Source organism: Nelumbo nucifera, chromosome 5 (assembly GCF_055504915.1).
Source record: "Nelumbo nucifera cultivar China Antique chromosome 5, China Antique-T2T, whole genome shotgun sequence".
Classification (NCBI taxonomy): domain Eukaryota; kingdom Viridiplantae; phylum Streptophyta; class Magnoliopsida; order Proteales; family Nelumbonaceae; genus Nelumbo; species Nelumbo nucifera.
The window spans coordinates 18431046-18453958 of record NC_142653.1 but is presented as its reverse complement, the minus strand read 5'-3'; the positions used below and the strand labels follow the sequence as shown (position 1 = coordinate 18453958).

At 34.8% G+C, this 22913-nt stretch overlaps 2 protein-coding genes across 5 annotated transcripts; both read left to right on the top strand.

Annotated features, from left to right (window-relative positions):
• The first annotated feature begins 241 nt into the window (after positions 1-241).
• On the top strand, positions 242-10206 carry LOC104595567 (phosphoglycerate mutase-like protein 1). 4 transcript variants are annotated; one of them, XM_010256343.2, is made up of 10 exons: positions 242-544; positions 2386-2447; positions 2593-2700; positions 2881-2960; positions 4155-4317; positions 7785-7859; positions 8006-8094; positions 9008-9127; positions 9587-9631; positions 9712-10206. In XM_010256343.2, exons 1-10 carry the CDS (start codon positions 379-381, stop codon positions 9833-9835), a joined length of 1032 nt encoding a protein of 343 aa, XP_010254645.1. In that variant the 5' UTR covers positions 242-378; the 3' UTR covers positions 9836-10206. The 4 variants fall into 4 exon arrangements, with proteins under 4 accessions (XP_010254645.1, XP_088743604.1, XP_010254647.2 ...); XM_010256345.3 differs by having other exon boundaries at positions 281-631; XM_010256347.2 differs by having other exon boundaries at positions 469-544; positions 2386-2430; positions 2526-2700.
• Positions 10207-18963: 8757 nt separating this feature from the next.
• Positions 18964-22302, top strand: LOC104595566 (Glycosyl hydrolase family protein). The gene is made up of 6 exons (XM_010256342.3): positions 18964-20070; positions 20171-20337; positions 20427-20524; positions 20611-20961; positions 21051-21467; positions 21553-22302. The coding sequence occupies exons 1-6, from the start codon at positions 19309-19311 to the stop codon at positions 22149-22151; spliced, it is 2394 nt and encodes a 797-aa protein (XP_010254644.1). The 5' UTR covers positions 18964-19308; the 3' UTR covers positions 22152-22302.
• The last annotated feature ends 611 nt before the right edge of the window (positions 22303-22913 follow it).

Genomic DNA, 22913 nt, shown 5'->3' with positions numbered 1-22913 from the left:
AACTGTTTCCAAGTGGCAATATGCACCGTCCGATCACAGTCCAACCCAAGAAACATGCGGCGTGCTGCTTGGTGTGCGTTGGTTGGTCCCTGCTTCAGTTTTTTTTTTCCTTTTCCCATTTATGAGGATTATCAATAATCAATATGCGTCGGTTAAATTATATAATTAAAAAAATAAATAAAATGAAGTAGAAGAAGAAAAAAGATAAAAAAGGAGATTCGGACCACATCTTGCTCACGGCGTTCGAGGTCCAAAGTCCAAACGCGGATTCTGGACCATTCATTCACGGAGAGTGGGGAAGGAGAGAGAGAACCGACCCAAACAAACCAAAAACTGGCAAAGCATATTATTAAGGAGGCCAGGTACAACAACAGCAGCATGACTCATGGTATTTCGTCTTCTTCACCGTTTCTCTTCCATCATCAATCCACTGTTACGTCTATAAAAGGAAGGCCAAGGCCAGTTTCAATTGCGTCTTTGTCTGCTCATCCGTCAACTCGTTTCGCTCTCGTTTGCTCCTCTTCTTCGTCCTCCTCTCTTTCAGGTATTAATATTATACTTGCCACGGAATTTATAGGAAGAGGTTGCTTGTTTTTAATCATGGTGAATTGCAACAACGTGTCTCTTATAGGTTAGCCCTAGCTCTGTTTCTTCATCCATTTTCTCTTGCTTGCCTTCATCTTTTGCATTCCTTTTCCTCGTTTCCCTTTATCTAGTCTTTCCCTAGATCTACGTCTTCCGTTTCCTTTTTTTTTTTCTGATAATGCGGGGATCTTTTTTTGTTCCGATTACTCACAATTTTGCATTTATGTTCACAATTTCTATGCCTGATTGCGAGGATACTCGAATTTTATATTTGTTTGCATATTATTGAGGAAATCGTTATGTGCTTCCGTATTTTCAAATGAACCGTGTTTCTTTTGCCATGGCCTAAGTCTGGATCTCGTTAGGAAATAATCCTGTATCCACGTCCGGTTATTTGTTGTCATTTTATTACTTTGCGACTGACTTAGTTTTGGAAGAAATTAGGTCTGCTACTGTCCGTTGGATTTATCGGTTTATTGGTATAGTGGGCTTCATATACGAGGGAGCATGGATTAGAGTAGTAGACAGAATGTTCAAGTAGCTGAGCTTAAAATGTCTTCTGTTGGGGAGTCTTGTCTGCTACTGTCAAAGTAATTGCACATTCAGCAAATCTGTAATGAACGTAATTTTGCAATCTATCGTGCTTGGAAACCAAAAGAAAAATTTGAAGATGTTCTAGGCTACGAATTTAGAACTCCACAAAATTGTAGCCACTTCAAGGCTTTGCCTTTATTTTACACTCAGTGATTATTAACTAGGCATATACAATAGGAGGTCACATAGTATATATTGTCTGTAGATGGCATAATTTTTTTTATTCATGAGTCCGGAGAGGGATTAGTGGAAAGCTAGCAGCATGGTAATATAAAATTTAAAGGATAGTTATAAGAGTGTCAATGCATTATGGAGTGAAATGTTGAGGAGTTAAAACACATTCATAACGTGAGTATAACAGAGATGAGGATGTTGATATGGTTGAATAGTAAGACTTGGAGGATTATTAGACATGGCATGAATGTGTGTACTAAGAATAATTTGTTGGGGCAACAAGTGGCTACACAATAAAGGAAATTAGTGTGTTGATTTGGCAATATGATATGATGAAATAAACTTTTTATATGATGTATAGACCTATAAGAATGAGTGATTTGGTACAATTGAAGGTTCTAAATGGAACATGTGGAAAAAAGCATGATGAAGATATGGTAGCTCTGATAATTTGTAGAAAATGTGGTCTCAGACAGAGTGCTATGGGGAGATAGGTTAGGTCATGGCAAGGGTGCTGTGCCCTTGACCCAATAGTGGAGGCATTCCTTCATTTTGTGGAGGCACAGGTTCAGACCTGCAGAAGGGTAGGCTCTCCATCTTATGAAAGGTCCGGATTTTCTCCTCACAGAGCGCCCCTCACACTGACCTCACAGCACTTGCATCCGCACATTGGGAATATATCCGGTACTTGTATATTGTCATTCATGGGGTTCCCAATGCACAACTGCTACGTGCAGTGAGGTGCACTCTGTGAGGAGCAAATCTGAATTCTGTCGTGAGTGCCAATGGGCCCATGCAGGCATCCCTGCTACAACTGACCCATTAACTCTGCTAATTGGGTCTTCCATGATAAGCCATATAAGGTATAACTACATCATGCCTGAATCTTCTTAGGGGTACATGTTGAACCTGGTTTCTATATTTCTTGTCCTCAAAAGTTGAATAAAATTTGAGGAAGTGATGTATTTGTATTACAACTCTGAAGCTTTATTTTATTTGAAATTTGAAATTGTTGATTGCTTCATTTTGCAGATATGGATAACACTTCAAGTACAAGTCTGTTCCCATTACACCGATGTAAAATTTTGCACCTGGTTTGTATCACTTCTCTTTCTATGTTTAACATGATTTGCAGATTTGAATATGCTGAATCTGATATGAAGCATGTTCAGGATTTCCTTCTTTCCTCATCCTTTTTACTTCCAAAGGCATTGGGCTCTTATAAAACCATACATCCAGGTGAGGCATGCACAAGGGATTCACAATGTAGAAGGAGAAAAGAACCATAAAGCATACTTATCTCCAGAACTTTTTGATGCACACCTTACCCCTCTTGGTTGGCAGCAGGTACTAGCTCTTCATCTCTAGGAACTTATCTATCGCCAACTTATAGCCTTATGCACTCTTTCCATTTAAAATTTCTTGCATACTATTACCTTGAAAGTGATGTTTTTGGCGGTCTTAGATCACTGTCATTTATCTTCTGAAACTAAAATGCTTAAAGAAGATTTTGTAATTCTGTTACAGGTTGATAATTTACATAAGCATGTTCATGCATCTGGACTTGTCAAGAGGATTGATTTAGTAATTACATCTCCTTTGCTAAGGTATAAGTTTTCCAGTATTTGAAATCATTTTTAGTAGGCTCTCATGATGTTATATTTTATTAAGGATATGCCCTTCCGTCTCATGTTACAGTCTTGGAAAGTGGCAAATATGGCTGGCTAATTCTATATTTAGTGAAAAATATTTTCCTGATTAGCATGGATAGAATGCAGCATCTGACAGTAGAGTTTTGTGTTCCTTCTTGGTTTGATTCCTTTTAACAAATTAGGGTTTCTTCTCTTTCTTTCTTCTTTGATTTACCTGTACTAATTTCAGTATTCTTTGAATTACTTTGTAGAGCTATATAACAAAGGACAGGACAGCCATATCAGTGTGAAATAGCAAATTATTATTAATATTTTTCTTGTTCTTGTTGTTGTTGTAAAATAGGGGAATCCAATCTCAAAATCAATTACAACAAGGAGTTCTGAAAACATCCCTTTGATATCATTTATTGTTTATGATGGAGAACCTCTCCTATGCCAACAAATGCAATTTGGTCAGTGAATCTGTCTTTTGAAGTGCTCTTGCTCTCAAAAATAAATCCATACTAGTATCAATATATTGCTTCAAATGCAAATGCCAACAGAAATGGAAAGGGATAAAAAAGTTATTAATAATTTTAGTTGTCAAGCTGTGTATCTGACAATTACTAAGCTCTCACACCTGAACATAACATGCTTAGATACCTATATCCACATGATGTGACACTTATTCTTATTCTGGATTCTTGATATGGTTGTGAAAGTTTTCTTGTGTCTATGTATGATCAGGTACCAACAATTTCTGTATTAGTTTTGTGAACTAGATATATAGTAGCATAATGCAATGAATCTTACAGTATAGTCAGTACTTGGTAGTAATTATTTTATGAATATTAGAAGTTTCAATAAATTTTAGCTTGTTAATTGTCATAAACTCTAATAGCAAGTTGGTTTCTTGAGAAACAAGAAGTAAACTAAAGATCATAATATGGGATTGAATACTTGTATTTTTATCCTTGTCTGTGCCTGGTCATCTTATCTTTCAATTATGAGGATTCCTATTGAAATCTGTTACTTGGAAGTCGATGGATGTATACTGTTCATCTATTGTAGTGTTGTTGTTGTTGTGTGCTTTTGGCAACTAAAGTACTACTTCAAGTATTTGTTGTTATTATACTAACCTACTATAGGTTACTATTATTTGAATTGCAGGACAATGCAAACAGCAGTAGGAGTATTCGGTGGTGGGGGCTATGTGGATGGAGTTGATGCTCCTCCACTTATGGTGGCAAATGCTGGAAATAGTGATCGTTCTGCTATTTCAAGTTTGAATTGCCCTCCTTTTTTAGCAATGGAGCTTTGTCGAGAACATCTGGTATGTAGATCAAACATGGATTTTATATTCAGAGTGCTTAAATCTAGAAGCCAGTAAGCATACGATTGGGGACTTAGTTAAAGTTATTTTTGTTCTATTGATTTCAAAACTTGAGTTGCAAACTAGGCATTACTTAATTTCGACTTTTCAAACTAGGCATTAAAGATTCTTCCTTAGGGAAAAGATTTCCATTGGTGCTGCATCCTTGAAAATTGTCAGGGATCCCCCATGGTATTCACTATTGGCTAGGATGCCTCCTTTTATGTCTATTGTCTACCCTTGCAGACTTTGAAGCTGCTAGTTAATTTGCATTTATTTTGTATATATTTTCTGTCTTAATCATTCTGTGCTATTTCAGAGAACATTGTTGTGTCTGATTTTGTCTTGTTGGATTAGAGTTCATTCTTATTTAACTTTTATTTTCATTTTTTAATGTTTTACATTACAATTTTATGATTTTTTTTTAATCTTCACTTAGCCTAATGCAACATACCCATAGTATCATATTTGATCAACTGTTTAATACCTTCATCTTTGCATATTGATGATTCATATGATTGCAAATACAATGTTCAAAAATGTGATTTTGTTCTTCTAAAGGCAATTATTCCCAGTGATTTAAAAGGTCCGCCTAGGCGTGCGCCTGATGCTCCGAGAACCCCCAATTTGGTAATGTTGTTCATTCATTCATCCTAATAAAATGTCTTCTTAAAAAGCAATTAAAACTATAAAATCATTATTTTTTGTGTGAAAACTATGAATTTAAGACCTAACGTGGACTTGTTTGGGCTTGCCTCAAGGGGCGTGGCACAAAGGCGGCTCGTAGAATCAGGAATGTAATATGTTTTACATTACATTAGCTACTTGAAGTAATGCAATTGAGTGAAAAAAGAGATTAGAGGTTTTACATGCTTGAAAATGTTTTATATGTTTGATTTTATTTTAAATTCTCATTTGAATATGGTTTACATCTTATGTTTATGTATTTTAATTTTAGATAATAGGTTTTTTAAAACATTATTTTAAAATTTAAGTTCATATTTTTATTAATATTATGTTTAATATTTTTTGATTTTTTTGATTTTTTTGATTTTTTTGATTTTTTTGATTTTTTTGATTTTTTTGGCATTGTTTTTGAATTTTCTGATTATTTATTTATTTTTTAGCTTTTTTTTTGTATTTTTGTGCTTTGCTTCAAAAAGGCGCCACCTCGCCTTGTGCCTTGCGCCTTGTGCTTCAGGCGCAAATTGATCCCTGTGCCTTTTTTGCGCCTTGCGCTTTTAAAACACTGATTCTCAATTTCAGAGTTTGAAGAACAAGAGTAACATTGTATTTTTACCCTCTCATGATACTTATTTAGTCACTGTTTAGGATGTCAAGCTACAACTAATAACAAACTCCACAGTTCACATACTTCAATAGACCTTTCAGAATTTCCTTCAAATCCTATGATACTTTCTTTGGTACACGTAACTTAGTTTTGGACCAAAAAGGGGCCCTGCATTGTCTTATTTTGATAGAACAATATCAACCCCTCAGGCTTGCTGCATGTATGAACTGTGAGAAGAAACCATTACTGGATGCTCTCCCCAGCAATCTGGGGTCCTGGGAGGGATAGACTTGGCACTGTCCTCTAAATTGACTGAACTAAAAGACAACACACACACACACACACAAAAAAAGAAAAAAGAAGTCAATGGCTGATTTCACTTGGTGAAAGCTTGCTACTATATAAGGAGGGGTATGGGCCTAGTGTGGACTGTTATGGGAGTGGTAATCAGTTTAAAAGGCATGCATAAGTGGTAATCAGTTTAAAAAGGCATGCATATGATCACCTGGCTTCTTTCTATGTTCTAATGGTTTAATCTTGTATTTGAGATTAAATAGGTAATTCGGTATAGTGTAAGTTGTACCTATGATTTTTAAGTCTATGTAGGATTTGAATGAGATAATAAGCTTGTTGAAATGTTTTCTTTCTTGCAAAACTTAGATTTCATATTCTTATATATCAGTAAACCTTACCTAGTGCCCTTTGGTCCACATTCTAATGCAATCTAGATTTGCACCATCCCTTAATGTGGCAGAAATAAGGCTAGTCCTCAACCATATCAGTCTATCTAAAGAGTATCTGGTCTCATTTCGGGTACAGTAACATATCCAACACTGGTACACTATGCATGCATCAATCTTACACTTTATGATTTGATTCATGATTCAAAGCATGAGTTCAAAGGGTTTCAATTTGAATCTTATTTCTGAATCCTTTTCTTCAAAAACCTTACAATGTTTTTTAATTTATAATTTGACTCAAGAATCTTACAGTTTATTATCATTCATGCAATTCAAATCAATTCAATCAACACTTAGTTATCTACTTTGTCATTTCTTTGTTTCATTGAAGTTTTTCAATGGAGATTTTGTGGAGGGAAAATTTATGATGCTGGAAAGACATGGTACCAGAATAGTTTTGACCAATCAAAACCCACCCATGAATGTTGATAAATTCCACCTGTTTGGTTAACACATTTATGATACTAGTTCATTGGTCACAAGTTTTTTGGATATCATGTCTTTCCGGTATGATAGCCGAACCCTTCTGTGAATTACTTGACTTCCAAATCAAACTTGATTATATCATCATAAGCTTCTAGTGCACAGTGGTTAACTCTATGGTTTCAGTTACCTATAATATAGGGTAGACATGGATTAAAAAAAATCACTTATCTATCTATAAATAAGTAAATATATATTTATATATATAATATCTATCTATAAATAAGTATATATATTTATATATTTAAATTTTTAGTTTGTCTAATTTTTATTTTTTTACAAGCTTGTAAAAAACATAAATAATTTTACAATTTACTATACAATTCATAATTTGATTTGATTCAATTTAACTTTCTCTATGATTTTCAATACAATTACAATTTTCAGAACATTGATCCAGGTATCATAATTTCCACCAGGTGGTTAGATATAGTAGCTTTGGTGACTAACTTTGTTTGGGGGGTATCTATTTGGGTGTGCATCCAGACTATCATAACACCCAGGTGCCAGGATTCTGAATGATTCTGCTGCCACCTAGAGTATCCAGATTTATGCTGCATATTAACTTTAGTACTAGTCTAAGTCTCATTTAAGCTGGTCATTACACTCGTGGGTTATTGACACAAGCACAAGAAAGGATGTAGGGGAAAACTGTGCAATCACCACAAACTTTTGATTTTCCTCAAGCATTTAAAACATAGCCTCCTTTATTGCCCTTTAATAAATTTCAATAAAACCATTTTTTATTGGTTGTTCAACAAAACCTTTTGACACTCATAAGCTATAGCACATCAATATGGGGACTTTCTCAATTTCATATTGTATTTTTTGGTAAGCTTCTCAATTGAATATTGTTGTTACCCAAAGTTTTGAATCTTTTCTCTTGTTTTCTCTAATGTTTACATTGACCACAGGGAGTTCACCCATGTGATAAGAGGAGGAGAATTAGCGAGTATCAACCTCTTTTTCCTGCAATTGATTTTTCACTGGCAAGTATTTTTCTGATAGCTTTGATTATAACCTTCATACTAGTACTGATTATCAATATATCAGTGATATTCTTTTTTATTGCTTGAGTTGTAGTTAAATTTGTATCAAAGTGTTTATAATAAACAATGTTTGAAATTCCTTACAGATAGAAAATGACGAGGATGTTTTGTGGGAGGCCGATATTAGAGAGCCAAATGAAGATGTTGCAGCTAGGGGAATGAAGTTTATGAACTGGTAACTGCTGTTTTATCACCTTAATGTGGAATCAACACTGATAAAATTAAAACAGTATGTATGTGGAAACTAGAAATGTGTCAAATGTTGTAGAACAACAAAAATGGTAAGGGTAATATGGAAATCAGATTATGCCCTGAAGTGGCAAATGCAACCACTGTGTACACTGGACCTCAATTTCCTATTTGCTTTACCTTAAGCATTACAAGTCTCACCAATGGTAACTAAACCCAAGAAATACGAGTGAGGCTGGGGATGTATGGTGTTTCCTGATATTAGTACTGTTTTCACCAGAGACTAGCATCTTAGATCAATCTTAATTCTGAAGCAAATTTGTATGATATAGCATCATGATCAGAAGCTGTTACCCAGACAATACAGTATCAGATGTGAAATTTAAACTAAATATTTGAGTTATCTGACATGATATGGCACCCTTGTACTAGTATTGGGCATCAAAGGATATAAGTCCCTTATTACCAGTGTTGCATGGATTCTTTCTAAATGGGCCTGTCCATGTTGGACATACGTCCGAGTCTTGACACTCAGATTCTTGATGACACTTGTACTTTACATCAGACTCTTGGACACATTGGATTCCAACTTCCACATATGTGTCCGTGCAACATTTCTGACCATTCACATCCTACTTTCTTTTTAACCTTGAGTCTCCCTTTAATTGCTTTTGCCTTTTCAAATATCTATTGAATTAATGTATGTACCTATGATTTTCCAATTATATAATTTGTATATACCATGAATTAAAAAAGCCAATTTCTACCCAAAAAAAAAATAGAAAAGCCAATAAATAGTTTGTGAGAAGTATTTAGACAGACCTGTTGCTGGAGCTCTAATTTAGGTATCTTTCAGTACTCACCCTTATGATTCCTTTTTTTTGGGGGGTTTTATGCAGGCTGTGGACAAGAAAAGAGAAAGAGATTGCAGTAGTTACCCATAGTGGGTTCTTGTATCATACTCTAAGTAGATATGGAAATGACTGTCATCCATTGGTGAAGAAAGAGATTTCCAAACAGTTAAGTGTTGGGTTGAAATTTGTTTTAATTGATTGAGAATTGACTTCTTCTGATACTTGCTAAAATGCTGTCTCACCCTTCCTACTGGTTCCGTCTTTTTTTTTTTCCTTTTGTTCTCCTCTCCCTTCTTTTTACATTCTTAAATAAATTTATTTTCGGTAGTACTTCTATCCTGTTTCGTTTTCTGAGGGAAGATAGTGGCATATCCATGTGGACTGGATTATGGTGCCATGCTCATGAAAAGTGTGTTTCTTCTTAAAAGAAGAAATCTTGTCCTCTATAGATGTGTCCTTAAGCGTGTTTCATTAATTCATTACAATGAAGAAATGAATCTGGTGAACTTTGCTTAACCTTTACAACCACTTTTGAGGCTGGAATTACTTAATGAACAGTTGATACCAACACAATCGCGTGCCTGCCTTTAACTGATTAATGGCCTTTATCGTCTTCCCTTGCAGTTTTGCCAACTGTGAGCTGCGTTCAATGGTGATTGTTGACAAAAGGTGAGGAATTCCGCAAGAGCTCTTCCAGTGCATTGTTTGTTTATTCAAGATGCTTATTTTGAATTTTCTATGATCTACAGCATGATTGGTTCAGATTCCCCCACTACCAATTATCCAGGAAAGATCCCTTGTGGGCCTGATATTTCTAGTGAAGCTGCAGATGAGAATCATTCAGGAAATGGAGTACCCAACTCGTCAAATTAGGCAATGGGCTAATTGGAATCTTGAGTTCATGCCCCTGAAATTTCTTTCTAGAGAAGTGGCTTATTGAGGCGCCCAATTCATTTACTATACATATCCTCTTGTGGTTAGCTAAGCAATTCCGAGATTCTTTTACTAGAGAAAAAAAATTCGAGTTGTGTTGGTTAAGGTGAAAGAGGTATGTAGGCAATAATTCATTTTTAGGGTGAAAACAATCAAGACACATTTGACATTCCCCCACCATCATGTATGCTTTTTATATGATGGCACTGCAGAAAATACATGTCTCGTGTATGGATTATTCCATCTTTTCTCTACAAGTATCAAAACACGTTATTGTCATGGGAATACCTGAAGCCTCGTTTTTTTCTTAATCTGTCATGGTTTTCGACTTTTCGGACTGTCATTGACTTGAATGGTTGGATCGTTCGGCCTGAAAACTGTCCAGACAAATGCTTCCATTTTACCTCTCAAGCAGACTTGAATGGTTGAGTCGTCAATCTTTTTATTTTTTTAAATTGCAATAGATCTGGATAAATCAGTAACTGTTGACCCGGAAACTAGTGGATAAATCAGTTTTTGGTTCCGGGTTAGTTTTTAAAACATCGGTTGGGTTTAATGGGATTTTCTTCATTTTCTGCGATCCAGGTTCTTACATTGCAACCGTTCGGAAAAAATGAACACTCGTTGTCGACAATGTTATATGAACGGGGTTAAATAAAGAGGCGTGTTTGCCAGGTAAGGGTTTCAATTTTCAAACGTGGAAAAAGAGTGTACTTAGTGCCATGTTTTAATGGAAGTTAGTTGGTTTGGTTCGTTTAGTCTTCACTACCGAGTGAAGAGAGAAAAAGCATAATTTTAATTTCTCATTTCAATGAAGAGAGAATTATATAGAACACCATCACTGCGATCCAGGTTCCTACATTGTTTTCTGAAAACAAGAAAAAGCATAATTTTAATTTCTCATTTCAATGAAGAGAGAATTATATAGAACACCATCACTGAAATATCTAAATCAGCAATATTACAATTCTGTGATGCCAGTGGATTGTGTTTTTTGTGGGTCTGCCTCAAACCAAACTGATCCAAGCCCCCTGATCAAGAATGACCAGAACCAAAGTTAGGGCGAAGGTGGGTTCACCATTTAACCCAACTCATTGACGTCCCCAATTGAGATGAGCTTGGCCTCATTTTGGGGGTGGGGGTTGAAATTGTTTAAGCTGAAGCTAAAGAAAACAATTGTCAATTGCCAATAACGCCATGTAGTCTGGGTGGTCAGTTCATATTCACTAGGCACAACTTCAAACCTTGGAGCAACCAGCTCTTAGAGTTGTATAGCTAAATTTTGAATGAGCCTGAATGCAATGTAAAATCTTTAACTTGAGTATCTGAACTTCACCCCTGTATAAGCCACTAGGCTCAACCTCCATTCTTGCTACCCTAACCCCATTAACCTGCTAGCCTGGTGTAAAGAACCTCTTTCCCATGGGGACCAAAGCCACATCGCAGTTCTTTTCAATTTTTTTTTCCTCAAAAGCATTAGAACCATTTTGCCACTAGGCATTTTTTAAGCACTCCGATTGTCCCATCTGCTACAAAGAAGATGTATGCAACGGGCTACATTTGACCATAGAAGCTTAGAAACTTGAACGTAAAGGGTTGGACTTAGTTTTAAGTCAGAAGTTTCAAAAGGGCCCTAGCCCAGGCCCGGGGTCCAGACCGGGCTAGGCCGGGCTATAGCCCTTATCAAAGGTAACATAAACGAAAAAGTGGAAGGATTCCATCCAAATATCCAATAGCGATATGCTTATTGCTGACCTAGAAAAATTCATCTTTGGATCCTTTGGTCAAGATTTTAGATTTTGAAAAGACCATCCATATTGGACCTAAGATCTGCAATGAAAATTAGAAAAAAAAAACTGGTTTAAACTTTTTTGGCAAAATATTTATTTTATTAATAATTGATAATATCTTTTTGTATTGATATTTGTTTATGTTCAAAGGCTTCATACAAAAATCTGAAATTTTGGATGAAATGTATAACATTCTTATCTATTTTATAATTTTTTAAATTTATATTATTCATTTCTTTATTTTTCCTATTATATGCAAGTTATCTCGTGAAATAAGTGGCTAGATTCCAAATTTGGCCAAAAAAATATCTACACTGAATTTTCATTTTAGTTGGTATATCTAAAATTGTGAAATACAGCCCAAATTCAAATCCATACCCAGGAGGCCCTGATTCCTTATTTTGGTGTATCTTCCTGATAAAGAACCCAAAAGCTAAACTTTATAAAGGGAAACATTTGTAGGAGAAGGGGACCTGCTGGGTAGTTAACCATCTGAAATTGGGAAGTCAAAGCAATAGTTTTGCTTCAGGAAATTTAAGAGTATTTATGTTTCTGTCCTCTTCTTAGGGAAAGGACTGGGCCAGTGGGCCCTGGGCGAGAGTATGAAAGAAAAGAAGTGAGAGCTGGATACTCACTGTTTTTGGTCACTAGACTCACTGCTTGTCAATAATGGTTATGTTATGGGCTTTTAACGTTATGTTGCTCCCTTGTTTCAATTGGATCATCCCCATGATGGTCACTGTCACGCTAGTATCTTAGAACTCGGGTTTTTTTTTTTTTTATCATATTGTTAAGATGAATTGTAGTGGTAGACAATTTAATAGAACTTGATAGGGGATTAGCGTACAATATGGAAATTAATATTTGTGATACATCAAATATTGATAATTTGATATCAATCAATCACATTGAAGACGTTACATGCTCTACTTTTTCCTTGATTCACATTTCACATAAATACTTTAACAAATGTTAAAAATGCCATTGTGATGTTTCACTTTATTTGGTTCACCTTTTTTTTTTTTTCAGAATTAACAGGAGTGTGAACGTGATCATTTTTTATGATGATAGTAAATAATAAGTTTTCAAAATTTTATACAACTTTAAACTTTTTATGTTTTATGCCTATAAATGCTATTCTTAACTGTCACATTTATTTTTGTTTAATATTAAGACATATGATATTAAAGATGTGGCCAAATGTTTTTTTTTTATATTTTTATACTTTTATGTATTTTAATTTTTAATTATTATAATTATTTAAGTATAACATCTAGAGTTGACACATTTGACCCAAAAGGTTGAATTATTGATTCAGAACCAAGTATGAAAACAACTCCATTTTGGGTTGGTTTTAAATTTGTATTTCATTTCTATCATCAACAAAAATAATTATTCTTTGCCACACTTATGGTTAATTAATATAGGAATGAAAGAGTGGGGGTTAATACCTTCAATATAAGACTTGTATGAGAGAGAATTGAATGAGGAGTATAGTATTTTAAATTACATTTTGTGCCCTCAAAGATGGACCAAATTTAAAAAGTAGGGTATTTAATCAATAATAGGATTCAATGAATGCTAATGAGAATTAATACCTTAAATATAAGATCTAATGATAGGAATTTGAATAAAGAGAAAAGTAGTTATTTAATCTACATTTCTATCCTTACAATTGGAGAGGAACCAAATTAAAAAAATTGTGGTATTTTAATAAAACAAAAGTTCCACATTATCACTAATAGTTTCAATGGTAGTATAGATTTAATAAGAGCTAATAAAGGTAATATATAGGAGTTAATAGGAGAATTTAATCGGAAATTTTAAAATATAAATATGGGTAAGATACACTAAGGGGGGTGTGCCACAAAATCGTTGGTTTTGTCTGCAAAATCAGCAAAATTGTATTGTTTTTGTTGATATGGCAGTTACTTTTATTTTCAGAAACAAAACAAACCATGTTATCAAGACATTCAATAGATAATCATTGGCAATTTAGTAGGACTTAAATGGGGTCCTTAAAGCAATTTAAGAGGAGTTAATCTCTAAGTTGGCAGGGAATTTTAAAATTTAGTCTCCTCGGTCTCCAAGAAGCAAAAATAAATAAACTAATAAATAAGAAAAATCTAGTGGGTCCCATAGGATATTTCAGCAGAAACGTATAGGGTTTTTATCTTAAACTCCCCCTCAATATTATTGGATCCTCTTTAACTTACCCCAGTTCTTGGATACTCCACGAACTGGGGTAAGTTCGTGGACTATCCCCGCCTATATGAAAGGGTGGCCTCCCCTTTCTCCAAATGGTAGTAATTTAATTACTGATCAATATTGTTATTATAAATAATTAATTTTAAGATTAGTGATTATAATTAGCAATTATTGTTATTATAAATATTTTTAATAAATAGATATTTACTTCAATTTTATTTTAAATTAAAATTATAAATACTGTTATTAATAAATTTAGTAGTTATTGTTATACTAAAAATAATTAAAAATGTTATTAAAAGTATTGTTATTTATTATTTAGTAAAATATTATAATTACTGACTATTACTGATAAATACTGTTGATTTAATTTAATTTTGGTAATTATTAATTTAATGAATATTGTAAATAAATCATATTCATAAATTTAATAATTACTGTTATATTAAAAATAACTAAATAATATTATTAAAATTATCATTACTGATTATTTAATAAAATATTATAATTACTTACTATTATTGATAAATATTGTTAATAATTAAATATTTAATAAATAATGTTAACAAAAATTAGAAAAAATAATGTTTTTCTTTTTACTTATTGAATTTCTTTGGTTTAAATTTTTGGGTTTTGTGCTTTGAAGATTGTTACATAATGTTAGTTAAAAATGCTATTTGCATTTAGCTTAATGAATTGCTTCAAGGTTCTAAATATCGACACGGGCCGATATGCCCTATGTCGGTTCTTTTTTTATCTTTTACTTATTTTTTTTTTCAAAATCAGTTCAGAAGGGCCGGTTTAAGGCCTGGTTACCCTCTGAATTAGTGACTGACCTAATACAACCCCTGTAGGGGCATATTGGGAAGCCATTGGCATGATACGTATCAACCGATACGGGCCAATACGTGTTGATACTTTGAACCTTGAATTGTTTTGGTTTACATTTATAGATTTTATGCTTTGAAGATTGTTACATATTATAAGTTAAAAATATTGCTATTTGATTTTTTTTAAATGTATTAATTGTTATACCTAAAATTGTCAAATAATGTAACAATAATAATTGTCAAATAATTATAAAAAATATCAAATATAAATTAAAAGAAATTACAATTATTAGACATAAATTATCGATATTTATAAAAAATTACTAAAAATAAATCAAAGGAAATTATCACAAATCAGTAGACTTTAGGATGATAATTACTTGAAATTATCAAATAATATCTAAATACATTAAAATAATTTGCCAAAAATCATCATAAATTAGTAGAAATGTCCAAAAATAGCCACTAAGTTCCATAAAATCAATAAATTACTACAATTTACTAATAAACTATCATATAATAAATATAATACATTAGTATATATTTACCAAGAAATTGGTATATAATAGAAATTACCAGAAATTAGTAGAAATTATATAATAGAACTAATTTTCACTAATTGACCAATAAACTATCATATAATAAGTATATATTGACCAAGAATTCTCATAAATTAGTATAATAGAAATTACCAGAAATTTGTAGAACTTAGCCAAAAACAACCACTAATTTCCATAAAATATGATAAAATAGATGAAATTAGTATAACTTTGTAAAAATAACCATTAAATTCCAAAAATTAGTAAAACTTAGGATGATAATTACTTCAAACTATCAAATAATATGAACCTAAATAAATTACAATAATTTGTCAAAAATTGCATTTCATTTTCCCGTGCATCACACGGGTCCCTGCTATATAGTTTTCTATTAAAGGACAAATTGCTTCTACAAGATTACAAGAACACGCCCTTCTCTTATCTTTGGTCCTTAAACCAAAATACATTAGTGAATCATTGATGTGATGGAAAAATAAGGGGGAAATGCATAACTACTACATAGGGGAAAGCAATGAATCATGGATGTTTTCATCATAAAAATTAGTTAATTGGTTGATTAATTTTGTTACGTGAACCTCCTTTTTGTCACTAAGGGAGATCTAACAAAGCTACTTATAAAAACAAAAAAACAAAAGCTAGCTAGGTATCTTATAAATAAAATTATCAAAAAATCAGGATAAATTTAAAACAAAGAATCCTAGAAAAGTGAAGAAAATCCCAGACACATATTCATGAATAATATGAATTAAAAAATGAGAATGAATTACTTTTATTATATTTTACTAGTTTGAGTGGCACTAAAGATGCAACTTGGGTTGGATTAGCCTAAATCAAACCTGGGTTGATGTTTGAGTAAGGGTTGGGCCTTGAGATATTTATAAATACAAATATTACATAAATATGTATATATGCGTATGCAACTAAACATCCAAAATATATGTATCGTCACTTAAATTCTAAAAACACCATAGCTTTGTCCTTGCTTATAATAAAAATTAATGGACCTTAATCTGTCAATCTTCCATTTTAAAAGTAAGAACGCCTAAATAAAACAAAAAAATAGTAAAAAATCAGGTCAACCCGAAGTCATCAAGTTGGATTAGGGTTAAGATTAGGAATTCAATAACTTTGGATTAGAGTTAGACCTCAATCCAATCTACTCGGCCCAACTTTCACTCTTAAAATATTGGGATGGTCATCTGGATGTGAGGCTGAAAGGCAACAACCGGCATTATTTCATAACGAAAAAGACAAATTAGCGAAAAAAATAATAAAGATGAGGGTTTTTGCAGGAAAAATGACCAAAGTTTGGTCATTTGACAAAACCAGATACGTTTTGAAAAAAAAAAAAAAAAATGGCAACAAAAGTGAGCCGGAGATGATTTTATTTTTCTGCCCTTGACTAAAATATTACTCTCATATAACTTACAAAAAGAAGCAGAATTTCAAATTTAGAGAAGATGAAGCTGTATTAGTGGAAGGGAAGAATAAAGATAGAGTGGACAATAAGATGTTCAGTCAATATTAATTTCTTGAAACAGTTAGGAACCAAAAGGAAAATTTGGACTCTTGCAATTCTGAATGGAAACACATTAATAGATGTTTCTCCCTTCAGAACTGATAAAGTTTCAGATACTCAACAAATGAATGAATCCCTGAAAAGGAAGCAGTAGATTACCCTGCTCGCTCTTTTGGTTTGGTTGTTAATTCTCCAACAATCGCTGATGTTCTATCAAGAAGAAAATCACATTTTACTTTCAGAAGTCAGTTTGGAGCAAAAAGAAGACGTGAAGACCCGTGATTCTGAACTTGAAGAAAATAATCGTCATTAGTTTATGCTACAGAAGGGTAAATCGGTGCTCTTTCTACGGTTAAATCATCAATATCCAAGATTCTACCCCGATGGTGTTGTATGGAGAATCTTGTATGAACTTGACAGTTTCAAACAGATTTTGCATTGGGAAAATTTGAAGAATCTCGAATTGCAATTGGAGATACATGGTCTGTTGAACCAATATTTTTTAAAGAATCTCGTATCGTTTCGGGACCCCTCTGATATACCCCTATAATGGGTGTATCGGGGGTCTAACCGGTTCAAGGGGTAGAGGAGACCTAAACCGCCCCCCTGAATTGGTTTCGAAAAAATAAAAAAAAAAGTAAAAAAAGGGTATCGATTCACCCTATATATATATTATGCTATTAATGAATATAAAAGTGGTCTCTGGGGATCTGATTTTGAATGAGGCTTAATGAAAGACAATAGCCATTCAGGTTTTCATGTGAAATTTGATCATAAAAAATTTGAAAACGAGATGGGATTTGGAACAAGGAAAAAAAACCAAAGGCCAAAAGCTTTCATTAAAATAAAAGAGAAGTTTTTCCAAAGAAAGAAGTCATAAAGTGTAGAAGAGAAGAAGCATCGAGAGAAAGAGTTTGGTCCTTGGGTGGTAGCTTGAGTATGATTTATTTGATGGCACTTTGGTGAAAATAGTTTAAATATTTTGTACTTGTAACTTCTTTTGCAATTTGTTTGAAAAGGTTACTATTTTGCCAATTAGCTAAACTTTTTTAATTTTCTTGCAAAAAAAAGTCCAAATAATATTTGCTGAAATAAAATCTACTGTCTACTTTAAGTATTGCTAAAACACCTTGTTGTTTGCAATTACTTCACTTAATTAATTGACCTTCCATGAAGAATTATTTATATTTCCATTTGGGAATAGTGATATTGACCCCTAAAGTATAACTTAATTTGGAGAATGCATGCAATGCACATGGCAGGGGTGCCAATTGGACTGGATTTGGTCCAATCCGATCCAGTGCAATGTGAGTTTATTATAAATGGGCTAGGTCTAATCCAATCCAATGAATGTTTTGAATCAATTTGAATCGGTGCAATTCAATGTTTGGACCATCCAATCTATTTAAATTCATTTTGATTTAAATTGGTTTTCAATCCAAATCTTATCCACTGACACATATTTTTATCTTATATCACTGGACCAAATATTGGCTTAGTCCAACCTAATCCAATATAAGTTTGTTATGAAAGGAGGGACCAGGTCCAATCCAATCTAATAAATACTTTGGACCGAATTGGTCCGATCCAATATGTCATGTTAGTCCGTCCAATCCATCCAAATTGATTTTAGACTAGATTGGATGGCATCCAATCCGAAACCGATTTGACACCCTTACGTGGCATGAGAACTGCCAGAGATATTTTTTTAATAAAAAACCGACCTACGACCTTTCACACTTTTCACTAGTTTTAAGAGGCCATAGAACCACTATCAAACAAACAGAAACAAACAATTTTTTGACTAAAATAAAATGGTTAAAAACCATAGAGGGTGTTTTAGTAATAAACAAACTAGATGATAGGTTTTTAGTACAAGTAAACAGGGGAAACTATATAGGGGTGTCTAAATAAATGACCTTACATTTAGTAGAATTTTTTCTCAACATTTTATTATTTTTTAACAAATTACATATTAAGCACATTCAATTTTAACCAATCTATTTATCGTATCACGAATGTCAAAAGTCAAAACTAAACTACCATTCAAACTTTTCTGTTGGTGCACTTTTGCCACTTACACAATTCACTAACTGTAGTATTAAATATTACCAATAACAACATTAATAAGCACCAGTCTTTAAAGAAAAAAAAAATATATATATATAACGAGTTCACAACCTCCAGGCTCCAGCCGGCAAATACAACAGCGGAATTGAAGGAAGCTCTGTCTCTCTGATTTAAAGAGAGGAAAGGCAGGTGGAGCCGTAGAGGTTCACTCTTGTTCCTCTCTACTCTAGTCTATTTTTTTCCACCTAAGAAAATATCAAAACCGAATGAATTAATCTACTCCGGCCTCCGGCACCTCGCGATCTCAATCATGCCTACCTTTACCAGTTTAAATATCCTACCAACATCTATTCTTCAGATTTTGTGCTGTGGAGCTTCCAGTCTGCTCATCCACTCTTCCTAATTATTAACTAACTCGACAGATTCAAGTCCCCATATGTATTCTATCGAATGGAGACTGCTCTTCATCCTTCTCGAAATCCTCACAAATCTACTTCCTCTACTTCCCATCTCTGCGTCAATCACAGGACATCATTCAAATCCTCAATTCCCATGTCAGCTCCGACAGCACCAATCTTACCCCTTCTGCAACACCTCTCTTCCCATCTCGGCAAGAGCTCAATCTCTCGTTTCACTCCTTACCCCTTCTGAAAAGATCCAACAACTCAGCAATAACGCCAGCCAAATAGAGAGACTAGGTATTCCTGCCTATGAGTGGTGGTCCGAATCTCTCCATGGGATTGCCACCAACGGACCCGGTGTCTCCTTCAATGGGTCGATCCCCTCTGCCACTAGCTTCCCGCAAGTGCTTGTCATGGCAGCATCTTTCAATAGAAGTCTCTGGTTTACAGTAGCATCCGCGATTGCTGTGGAAGCGAGAGCTATGTACAATGTTGGCCAAGCTGGGTTGACCTTCTGGGCACCCAATATCAACATATTCAGGGACCCCAGATGGGGAAGGGGTCAAGAGACGCCCGGCGAAGACCCCATGGTCGCTGCCGCTTACGCCATTGAATATGTAAAGGGTTTCCAGGGGGAGAATAAACAAGATAGGTTTGGAGAGAAGAGGGTGTTGAAGGGCTCTGATGATGAAGATGGTGATAGTGGTAAATTGTTGCTTTCTGCTTGTTGTAAGCACTTGACTGCTTACGATCTGGAAAAGTGGGAGAACTTCACCAGATATACCTTCAATGCTGTGGTAAAGTCTTCGTTAGATGTAGCACTTCAATTCATGCATGTTGTGTGATTGATAATCAAGTTGCTCTGGGTCTAATTCACCCTTTGTTATATCATGTCAGATTTCGCAGCAAGACTTGGAGGAGACATATCAGCCACCATTTAGGAGCTGTGTCGAGGAAGGTAGAGCCAGCTGTTTGATGTGTTCTTACAACGCAGTAAATGGGGTCCCCTCTTGCGCAAGTAAGGCCCTTTTGCAGAAAGCTCGATCGGACTGGGGATTCAAAGGGTGGGTGGCTCCTAAAATTCCTTTGCAATTTGGAACCTAATATACTGTTATGTTGTTATATGCAACTCCCCAATGGCGTGAATTTGCAGATATATTACCTCGGATTGTGATGCCGTGGCCACAATCTTTGAATTTCAGCAGTATGCGAATAGCCCCGAAGATGCCGTTGCAGATGCTCTGAAAGCAGGTTTTAACTGTCTGATGGATAATTCTTGCATCTTGTATGCCTATACAAGTTAATGGGCAATGACTTTTGGGTGTTTCTATGAGCAGGAGTCGATATTAACTGCGGAACTTACATGCTTCGAAATACGCAATCCGCACTTGAACAAGGAAAGATCCGAGAAGAGGACATTGATCGGGCTCTTTTCAATCTGTTTTCAGTTCAATTGCGTCTTGGGCTTTTCAATGGGGACCTATTGAAGGGACACTTGGGAAAGTTGGGACCTCAAGATGTATGCAGTCCAGAACACAGGAAATTGGCGCTGGAAGCAGCAAAGCAGGGAGTTGTACTCTTGAAGAATGACAAGAAATTCCTGCCACTTAAAAAGAACCGTTTTGCATCTTTAGCTGTTATTGGTCCGACTGCAAATGATTCCATTAACCTCGGGGGCGGGTATTCAGGTTTGGTTTTGCAGAGAATGGCAATTAGTTAATTGGGTAATATATGGGGAATATGTTTTTCTTATGTGCTTTCTTTTATCTCTGTATAGGCGTTCCCTGCAATCCAACAAGCTTTGTTGAGGGATTTAAAGCATACACACAGAAGATATCCTATGCTGCCGGTTGCCTTGACATACCATGCGATTCTGATAGTGGGTTTACTGCAGCCATTCATCTTGCCAGAAAAGCTGATGTTGCCATTGTGGTTGCTGGGCTGGATTCATCTCAAGAAACTGAAGACCTGGACCGGGTGAGCCTTCTTTTGCCTGGCAAACAGATGGATCTAATATCAGTCATTGTCCAAGCAAGTAAGAGACCGGTGGTTCTGATCCTTATGGGTGGAGGGCCGATTGATGTTTCCTTTGCCAAAAATGACCCACGGATTGCAAGCATTCTTTGGGTTGGATACCCTGGTGAGACTGGTGGGCAAGCACTTGCAGAAGTTATCTTCGGGAAATTCAATCCAGGTTAGTAATCCAAACTGGAATAGCTGCAAGATTCATTCTCTCTCTCTCTCTCTCGAATTTTGACGTAGTACTTTTAAGGAAACAGGTGGGAAGCTGCCTATGACTTGGTATCCTGAGTCATTTACCAATGTGCCAATGAATGATATGAGAATGCGACCTGATCCTTCAAGTGGTTACCCTGGACGTACTTATCGATTTTACACCGGCAATACAGTATATGAATTTGGACATGGCTTGAGCTATACCAACTATACGTACAACTTCTTATCAGTGCCAACGAAATTAAGTTTGTTGGCCTCTTCTGTTGTGGTGGGTTCTAACAACAACATGCCACACGAGAGAGCAGATGGGCTTGATTCTATTCGGATTGATGAGGTGGCAACATGCGATGCATTAAAATTTTATGCACACATCTCCGTAATCAACAATGGGGATATGGATGGAAGCCACGTTGTGATGTTGTTCTCAAGAGTACCTGCAACTTTTACAGGGGCTCCACAGAAACAGCTGATTGGATTCGACCGTGTGCATACCGTAACCCACAGAGCTACTGAAACCAGCATCCTGGTGGACCCATGCAAACATCTTAGTGTTGTGAATGAACAGGGAACAAGAGTTTTGCCCTTGGGTGCTCATACTCTAATGTTGGAAGGATTAGAGCATTCAGTTTCAATTGAAATTTAATAAAGATCATATAATATTTCAATGAAAGTTGCAGCCTGCAGTATCTCTGATTCAAGGAAAAAAGCATGAATTTTGTATGTGAACAATGTATTTATTGTGGAACTGTGAGGTTGCTTGTTAAAATTCAAAATCATTATTATTCATTTTCAAATTTATGGGCTTCTCAACATTGGTTTTGTAAAGGGAACAACACAAAACATATTCACAAATTTGATTCAGCGGTTGGACCATGTGGGTTCAAGGGTAGTACCACTAAGACTATGATGTCAACCACCATACCAAAGTAAGGCAGGGTAATATAGCTAAAACTGGACTTCACGAGCTAAGCTTTGAAAACCCAACCAAGATTGGTAGTAGGGAAATTGCAATTGCAGCTAAAATGATGAAATTAGTTTTGATAGGTTTTCTGCTGCTTTCTTTCTTGTTGAATCAATTTGCTTCTTCCATGCACATAGGTAATCAGATCCTGATGTTGAATATCTAGGATGTACAGCATCCCCAAAAGATCTTGTTGTCAATGATGTAGCTTCTCTTTCTGCTTCAAGATTGATAAGGTATCCATTGGAGTTTCCATGGACAATAACTCCTTACAATGCTGCTCTTTTAGAGCCTAAAAAAGCTGCATTAATCCTGTTTCTTTCTTTTGGCTAACTTGTATGACCTGTTTTGACTCACAAGGGATGTACCATAATTTGCTGTCAGCTGCACAAATCCTGTAGTGCAACAATTCATCAATGAACCAACAACAAAGACTTATCTCAG